The 8,840-nt window shown below is 36.1% G+C and overlaps 1 protein-coding gene and 2 long non-coding RNA genes across 13 annotated transcripts; 1 reads left to right on the top strand and 2 right to left on the bottom strand.

Moving 5' to 3' along the window:
• Positions 1-278: 278 nt before the first annotated feature.
• On the bottom strand, positions 279-885 carry LOC106350324 (TNF receptor-associated factor homolog 1a-like). Its single transcript, XM_048757341.1, has 2 exons — positions 511-885; positions 279-434 (listed from the first exon to the last, which is right to left on the bottom strand). The coding sequence occupies exons 1-2, from the start codon at positions 883-885 to the stop codon at positions 279-281; spliced, it is 531 nt and encodes a 176-aa protein (XP_048613298.1).
• Positions 886-2,928: 2,043 nt separating this feature from the next.
• LOC106347741 lies at positions 2,929-7,135 on the top strand. Of its 11 annotated transcripts, none has more exons than XR_007324230.1 (9): positions 2,929-3,395; positions 3,463-3,975; positions 4,068-4,124; positions 4,268-4,642; positions 4,718-4,747; positions 4,837-4,911; positions 5,153-5,256; positions 5,346-6,157; positions 6,625-7,135. It is a non-coding gene; the product is annotated as an uncharacterized LOC106347741 (long non-coding RNA). The 11 variants fall into 11 exon arrangements; XR_007324229.1 differs by having other exon boundaries at positions 2,930-3,395; positions 5,346-6,113; XR_007324233.1 differs by lacking the exon at positions 6,625-7,135 and having other exon boundaries at positions 2,933-3,395; positions 4,068-4,203; positions 4,326-4,383; positions 4,456-4,642; positions 5,346-5,602.
• On the bottom strand, positions 5,930-6,795 carry LOC111211227. Its single transcript, XR_007324236.1, has 3 exons — positions 6,679-6,795; positions 6,144-6,474; positions 5,930-6,034 (listed from the first exon to the last, which is right to left on the bottom strand). It is a non-coding gene; the product is annotated as an uncharacterized LOC111211227 (long non-coding RNA).
• Positions 7,136-8,840: the final 1,705 nt, after the last annotated feature.

The raw sequence follows: 8,840 nt of genomic DNA on the forward strand, positions 1-8,840 counted from the left end.
ATTGCATTAAAACATTAATAATTTAATATTTGAAAAAAATATTTCTGAAAATGGAGAGAGTCTATAAAATTGAGCAAGAACCAACATATTTTATCGTATCTTTGCTTATATATAGAGAAAGACTAAAATCCAGAACCATATTATTTGTTAACAAGGCATATAGAAATCAGACACTAAAATAAATTTAGTAGACTTAGTTTTTCCAACAAAGCAAAAACTTCTTTATTCTTCACGAACTTTTAGTTGAATTTACTCTTCTCTTCTTCAGATCTTCTTCTTCACGAATGCTCCTCATGCATTTTCAGTGCAATGGCTTCTTTATATGCAATTTCAATTTTGTTGCAGAAGATATAATCAAGAACAAATACCTCCAGAGTGTGTCTAGCATATTCAGTTAACAGCTTCTCATCATCACTCTCTTCGTCATAATCAACCTTAAAGAATTATATAAGACCATCATACAAATAATTTTTAATCGATATGGAGCCGTATAAACGATGTGAAGCTAACCTCTATACGGTTTGGAGGAACCCTTTCACCTGGAAATGGCTCAAGAACGGCTTTCTCCAGGAGTAACATCGCATCATCAGCTAAAACAAACATATCATTGTCCACACTAACAATGGGAACTGCCAATTCTTTGGTATCAAATGCTATCTCTTTCTTAGGCTCGTCTTCAAGAGTCTTCAATGTATTTTCCGAAGCATTCGAATCATCCTTGAGGAGCCTCACAATTTGTTTTGAGATTGTGATTATTATTTTTTCCTTGTTGGTATCCAAAACAAGAGAATTTAACCCCTTAAACAAGAAATCCATCACCAAAGGGGATGTAACGTTTTTGTTGATGAAAAAGTGTTTCACAACTAGTTTCTGAATCACATCCATTTTCTCTCGAGACATCGCTCGCCTTGATTTTTGGTCCATCCCTAACCAGAATGCGCATATGCTGCGTACCAAGGTATTAACAGGATACATTCTTTGTTATATATGATGCAATTAATCTACTTAAAACTTTTTGAGAAAATTTATCAAGAATTAATTAACAAACATGAAAAAACGTACTTTGTCCATCTTGTCTTGTCGTCCATCAACTTGTTTCGTTTTTCTTTCATAAACCTCAAAAAAATCTGATTTACAACTGTAAAATAAACCCTAAGAAGTTCCTTTCTGTACTGACTATCAAGGCAGGGAAAAGGTCCGTTCACACTCTTTCTGCAAGGATCAACTTTAAAGATAAGTTGGTTGTGTGTTAATGGTGCCATGAAAAAATGGAATCACTCTAGATATACTCAAAATCTTCGCAGATGTACCTAATGACCTGTACTTGAGCCTTAATTATAAGAGAGAAAGAGTCGTCTATGAAACCATCCAGTAATCTAGGTAACACTATAAACTTTTTCCATCCCCAATCATGCTCTCTCTTATAAAACTTGTGTAACGTATTTGCAAGAAACCTGCACTACAAGGGAAGTGAGTAGAGATAGCGCATGAAGATAGCATTTTTTACGTAAATGCTATAATTGATATAACACGCAGTTTAAGATAGCGTTTCAAAATGCAAATGATATCTTTGTTTTTTACGGATTCTAAAACTTTGTTTTAGATAGCATATGCATCGTTAAAATGTTGTGTTTAATCTAGGCAGAAAAATTATTTCATTTCCCGGCAAAGACTTAGCAAAACTTATTTCACTCTCCCTCCTAAACTCTCGAAATTCACAACCAAAATTTTATTAATTCTTTCATATTCTTCTTCTCTCGATACAAAATTTTCTTAATTCTTTCATTTTCTTAATCTCTTTTTTTTTTCTCAACCATTTTCATATTCTTCTTCTTTCATTTTCTCAACCCTAATTTAAAAACAACGGAGGAGAAATCAACGCCAAGAATCTTGGCCGTAGCTGTCTCCAATTCCGAACTCTCCCCTCTCTCACAGTTACGGTAGCTCATTTCTTCGATTCTCCACTTCGAAATCTCTCCTCTCTTGTATATCTCCTCCGATTCAACATCTCCAGCTGCTCATGTCTCTGTATCTTCTCCTAGTGCTCCTGTAATTTCTCTCGCTCCCTTAAAGCATGATTCTTCATAAGTGTTGTTGATTTTGTGGTCTCCAATGATTTGCCTTGTTTGTTGGTTCTCTTATGAATTTCCAGATTTAGTCCCTTCAGTTCTCTCTGGCTATCGATCTCCTCAAACAAAAGACGAAGCTTGTTTAAATCTCTGTCTTTGTAGATAGTTTATTGTGTTTTTACGCGAGTGTTTCATTTGGCAGGCATTGATTACACTGAAGATCTTGTGACCTATAATGCCGCTGACCACAAGGTTGAACAAGTTTGTCTCTTTCTATATCTTGTCTTCACTACGATGTTTATGGAGCAGAAATTTTGTTTCCACAAAGTTTGTATGATGCTCAAAGTTGAAGACTTTGAGACACTACAAGGGAAGGTGGTAAAGATAGCATAAAAATATGGCGTTTTGGTTTAAAATGCTATCTTTGACATGATCCAAAATTTAAGATAACGTTTTTACGTGGATGCTATTAAAAGGAGTATATACAATAGCATTGATAAATTTAAACGCTATCTTTAGTCTAGGTGGAAAATAATTTCACTTTTGCGATAGGTACTTAGAGCATGCGCAATGGGAATCCTTAAGTGGAAGTCTTTAGAGAAAAAATAATTAAATAATCAGTAGACTCCACCAAAAGCTAATGATTCAATCCTTAAAATTTCTAAATAAGGACTCTTTCTTAGTGAATCCTTGCACTATTTGCGGGTCCCCACGACTACGTGGCGGCCCGTGAATGGTCATCTTTTTAAAAAAAAAAAAAAATCCAAAATATTCGGGATTAATCCGAAATGCTCTTGTCGATAAGGACTCCAATGAGTTTTATCGTTGCGCATGCTCTTAGTGAGAAATGAAGCTGCAATTTTTTTTCGTTTTCCCACTCAAGTCTCGAATAAAATCTGAAAAAGAAATGAAAAAAAAAAATCTTCTCACGTTTTTAATGATAAAACAAATAAAAAATCTCCATCTTGTTTCCCTGCCTTCAAACTCGATTCAGATCTAGATTTCACACTTTCTCTCATTTTCTTTATCTTCTTCTTCCTCCTCATTCTTTGCTGAGTTATCAAGGTTTTCTTTATACTGTTGATTTCTTTATTGTTCAGACTTTCGATTCGGACATAAATCAAAAGTTAGAGAAGAGAGACGAGTAAGAGAAGAGAGAATAGAGAAGAGATAGAGTTCGGAACTGGCAAAGAAAGGAGAAGACGTGACGGCCGGAATAAGCAGGGACGTCGCTCGGAGATGGGAAGAGGAAGAAGAGGAGATGACAGAAGAAGAAGCGGAGTGGTGTCGGAGATGGCTGGTGAAGAAGACGCGACGGCAGCGGAGGTGATACCTGAATCTCTTTCGTATTTGTTTCTTTCGGATTTCGATCGATGTGTTTTCTTTGTTGCAGATCCTTAAACTAGGAAGAAGAAGAAGATCCGGTGTGGTCAGAGCCGGTCTTGAAGAATTGGGGCCCCTAATCTAATTTTTTTTACTACAAGTTTATTTATATTCAAAGTTTTAGCAGAAAAAAGTTTATTTATATTCCCTTTATATTTTTTCATAAATTTTACTAAAAAATATTTTATATTATAACCATAGTAATGGTTTTACTTAAAAAAAATAATTTACAAAAAAAATTATGTCGACCAAAAAAAAAATCTAAGTAACAATAGGTTTAGTTTTTTAAAACGTATTCTTGTAAGTGAGTTTACAAAGAAAATTATTTCTGATGACTGATAACAGAGTTATTTTCTTCTGTAATATTAGTTTAGTTTAGAAAAAATAACTCAGTTTTTTTGAAAATGAGGGCCCCTTGAGGTGGAGGCCCCATTCAAATGTTTCACCCCCCCCACCCCACAAGCCCAGCTCTGGGTGTGGTGACAGAAGAATAAGAATTTGGTCAAATACATATCTCGATAAGGTAAAATGATAAGAGAACATGAGCATAAAACTCAGGTTTTGTTGTGTTTTGCTTTGTGCTGATTCTTGACTTTCTTTCTATGGATTATGTAGTACGCGAAGCCAGAGTATGAGATTGGATTTCCAGGAGTACTAGAGCTTGTTAAGGAGGTGAGGAACCATCAAACTTGTATGAAAATTATGAAAAGGAAACGCAAAACCAAAGAAACTCCTAAGAAGTATCGAAAATGTTAGATTTCCTGAATCTTACTTCCAAGTTTTGAATACACAACCGGTTACTTTTTTCGTTACAGCTAAATAATTTATGGTTTCGTTGAGATTCCATATACCAACCGGTTCCTTTTGCCGTAGATTGCTTTTCAAGAAGCCACAAGGTCTCTACATCAGCTTGAAAGAGAAGAGTGTTTTAGTATCTCTCTCTTACCATCTCACTTCCCTTTTCTTTTTTTGGAATACTAAGGTGAATATATATGTTATTTAGGGGCAATATTCTTAAAGTGTTGAAAGCTATTCGTGAATCCACTGAGTGGTCATCACTTAGTGAAGCTCCTCAGTTTAGTTGAAGGCAAGTAATTCTACACTGGAAGCAAGTTTCTTTTATTCTCTTTGTAACTTTTAGTGTTCCAGATGTGCTAACATTACAGTGATCGACTTCTTTGCCTTAACAAGTGATTTCTTTACCTTTGACATTATGCTGTTTGAATTCTTTTGCTTTTCAGTAACTTCTTTTGCCGTGACTTCAGGTTGCTTCTCTTTCGGCTCTTCAACAACAGGTGCTGTTTCAGCAACCTCTTTTACTTTCTCTGTTATTGATTCCTCTTATTTGTTTGTTTCAGTTCCTTTCTCTTTGATTCTGTATCAGATTCTTTCAAAGTCTCTTCGCTCTTGACATCTGCAGTAGAAGTCGTCTTCTCTGTCGAATCCAAAGAGGGAGGAGGTAAGATCTTACGAAACCCTTTCGAATGGTGTAATCTTCTGTCTCCTCTCTTTCGCTTTGTACCGTTTTCTTTCCGTCGTTAGCGATTCAATTCCGTTTCTGGTTTTTTTTTGCAAATTTCCGTTTCGTTTGAAATTTTATGTTGATGGGTTTATGGAATTCGACATGGGATTTTGTAATTTAGCTGAAAATTTCGATCTTTGGGTTTCGTTGATCCTGGGTTTTCGTCTACTTGTTGCAGAGATATTTCTTCACTGGTAAACAATGGTGAAAGCAGTAGTTGGAGAAGAGGCTAGGCTCACCTCTGCTGAAGATCGTCTCTCTCACTCCGCTATTCCTGCTGAGGTACTGATTCATGTTATGTTAAAAAATGCATGTTTTGATATTGTTTCGGTTCTAAGTGTGGTTTTTGATTTGATGATTTGGTGGACAAGGTGGGTCTTGTGATAGGGAAGCTTAGCTCTGTTTTAGATTGTGGATTTGTGTTTGAGAGAGCATGCTCGGTTCTGGGGACCAGAGATGATAAAAGGAAGCCATCCAAGTCAAAATCTCAGTCATCGGAGTCGTATTCTCTGTCGATTGATCGTGATAGTAAACAATCGCTGTAGTGCATTCCTGGTTTAGACTTTGGTTTAGTTTTGGTTATTTTGTAAACAATTTTTATATATAAAATTTAAAATATTTTTATTTATATTTTTTTAGTTTTTTTAATAATCTATAATAGCGATTATTACGTGCGATTATAAGAAATACAATTGCACAACTAATGAAACGCTTTCAAAGCATATATAAAACGCTATCTAAAGTGCTCGAGAAAAGATTGCGGGGGAAGATACAACGTTTGCCATAACGCTGTGCTATTTTGCAATAGTATTTTCCTCATGCTATATATGAGACATGTTTTTGTAGTGAGAGTGTTACTTGTTCAAACTTTGAGATGCAAGCGTAATGTGATGTAGCAAACGATGCTACTTGTAGCTAGTTTCTTGTGTTCTTACTTGTTCCTTTTGAATTTTGGCAGGCATTGATTACATTGAAGAAGGGCTTTCAGCTTTTGATATATGGTTGCAAAGGAAAGGCAAAGTTTTATCCTTTTAGATTGTCTAGTCGTTTTCTGCTGTATCTGAGAAAAGTATTCTCGTTGGTGTTAGTTTTGCAGGATGATAAGCCTTTGATCTTGATATCTAGTAGCAGCGAAAAGAGTAAGTTAGCTTCTGTATCTAAAGTTGTACCTGGAAAAAGAACTGTAAGAAGACATTTTTCATTTTCTTATGAAAGTTTGTTCTTTTTGGATCTTGTTCTGAAATATATGGTTTAAATATTGAATCTTTCAAAGCTGTCTTCTTTCAGATTTGATCTTTTGTATGAGACAATCTAAATTTCTATGTCGTTTATGAGAGAATCTAAACTTCTATGTCGTTTAACAAATTGCATCCATCCTTCTATTTAAAAAAAAAAAAATTTGCAGGTCTTGCAAATCTCTTAGTTACAGGTTAGATCTCGATCCAGAGCTTGGTTTTGTGTAGCCGCTATGTCTATGTTGTGTCCCTTTACTGTTCTTTTCTGCAAGTCACAAAAATGGTTTGATAGTGATATTGAAGAGTCTTCATACCTGTCTTAGGGAATCAATGTGAATCAAAATAGGATTTTGAGTTATTGAGTAATGAACTTTGCATTGAGGTCTTGTGGGTTTGATTGTTTTGTGTTCTGTAGTTACTTTGGTTTAAGGAAATGTGCGGGGCAAATTACAATCAAGTATGGAGATACCTGTTTTGCGGACTCCCAGCAAACGGAATCAAACCACAGCTCCATCAACAGCCACGACAAGAAGCAGATGATGATCAAGGAAGTGATGTGGAGGAGATCACACGAGTAGAGTTCAGACTCTCCATGGGATACTTTATACGTGTTGAGGAAGCGGAAGAAGACATCGATCCTATGTTCCGGAGAGTTGTCCAAAAACTCAAAGACAATGCACGCCCAAAACGAGAACAAGGAGAGTCCTCACGAGGCAAGTCTCGTCGCCGAGACTAAGGCATTGTACCAACACTTTTCATGTGAGATAGAGATCAAAATAAATTGAGATGTTTGCTTGTAGTTGTTTCTTCTCACTTTATTTTTTACTAGTGATTACATTTATGATTTTCCTTTGACGTTGAATGAAAACTTCGAGAACAAGGGAACTGGAATATACCCAATTTTTATATATCAAAATTTTAAAATATTTTTATTTTTTAATTTTTTAATAATGATATAATAGCAATTATTATATGCTATTATAAGATATACAATTGCATAACAAAATAAACGCTATTGAATGAATAATTTCATATAGCACCTAAAAACCGCTATATAAAGTGTCGAAGAAAAGATAACGGAGGCAGACACAACACACTTAAAAACGCTATGTATCAATACAATATTAAAATGGATATATGAGGAGTAGAGAGGGTGTCCACGTCGGATAATAAAATCAACCAATCAGGAGATCCCGTTTTGACACGTGAGCAAACTCTCTCCTGCATTTTGTTCATTTACGGTATGTATTATTTGGGCTTTCTAAATATTGAATTGTGTGGGTTTGTATAATATTTATATTTGGGCCCTCGGTTAGTATGGCCCAGAGTTAGACGTAGAAAACCTTTCTATATTGTCTTCATCGCCGCTTTCCTTTGAACCCTAATCACAGTTCTTCGTCGAACTGCAGATCTTTGTAACGGCTTCACCTTCGTGCCATTAATCACAGTTAATTCGATCTCCACTACGACTGTTTACTTCAGAAAGTTCTAACTCTTCAGATTCTTCGGGATTATGAACCTATAAATAAACGTCTCTGGCTTGATGGTCCTCACAGATTCATCGCTCCTTCCAGCTCATAACTCATACAAAGTCCTGCAAGAACGATGGCTGCTTCCCATATCTCCCTTTCCGACTTGAAGACAGGATGTTGTACTCGAACCATTGTCACACGCTTGCTTACTCTGATTTTGGGAAGCAAGGAATGTTTAGAAGGGGGGTGAGCTAATGGGCGTCGATAAGGTTTTTTATTTTTTTCCAGTTTCTGTCTTACGTCTTCGTTGTCATGTCGTCCATATTTTTGGATTCTAGCTTCTGATCACAAAACTATCCTTATTTTGTTGTCTTATCTCATCGAAGCATCTGTATATGTCCATCGCCTGAACACATTCCTAGAACTTCTTAGCGAGAGAGAGCTATGTCTGAGCTTAGTGGATTCGATGTGACTAGAAGCAACAATTATTTCAAGCTTTGTGTTTCTCCTGTGGCCATCCGTCTAAACGAGTTTACGAAGATGGTTGAAGTTTCTGCTGTTGCTCATCTGATTTCTACTGAGATGTTTAGGTTTCGATCTGTTGAGAAACTCATGTCTTTAGCTAATACTAACGTTGAGCTTCCAGGTATGTCTTCATCTGTACTTCGTCGCTATGAATTTAACTTTTGTATTCACACACATCTTATACCATTTAACCCTTCTTCTGCACCACATGTATGTCAACAAAACTTATTTATTTACTTGACTCCTTATATAAGATAGTAATAGGTAATATTGTTGATCGACAGGGTGGTGGCCACACCCCTGATGATGATATGCATGGAAAGAGAAGTGCTTCTTCCAAGTTCAATGTTGGTGTCTCATCTGGCGGTAATCCCGCCGAGGGGGGTGAAGACCCCAAGGAACCATCTGATGCTGAGGAAACCATAGCAAGTCGTGAGCATACAGAATACAATTCTGAGACTGTTTATAACGTCTCACCAGATTCACCTGAAGGGGAATCCACCGAAAAAGGGTCGGAATGCAAAGTCCTTTAAATAGCAGATATGAGAAACTATGCCAACGTGACACGCTTTGTCTTTTGTCGCTCCACTATCTAATTTAAAATTCATTTGTGTTTGTTTCTATTTGCTAGCTG

This window comes from Brassica napus, chromosome C5 (genome assembly GCF_020379485.1).
Source record: "Brassica napus cultivar Da-Ae chromosome C5, Da-Ae, whole genome shotgun sequence".
Classification (NCBI taxonomy): domain Eukaryota; kingdom Viridiplantae; phylum Streptophyta; class Magnoliopsida; order Brassicales; family Brassicaceae; genus Brassica; species Brassica napus.

What these genes read in the sequence shown, in the direction of transcription:
- LOC106350324 (XM_048757341.1), bottom strand. Translation starts at nt 885, where the DNA reads ATGGATGTGATTCAGAAACTAGTTGTGAAACACTTTTTCATCAACAAA. An exon ending in TTCCTCCAAACCGTATAGAG is followed by an intron (nt 435 to 510) that starts GTTAGCTTCACA and finishes TAATTCTTTAAG; the next exon opens with GTTGATTATGACGAAGAGAG.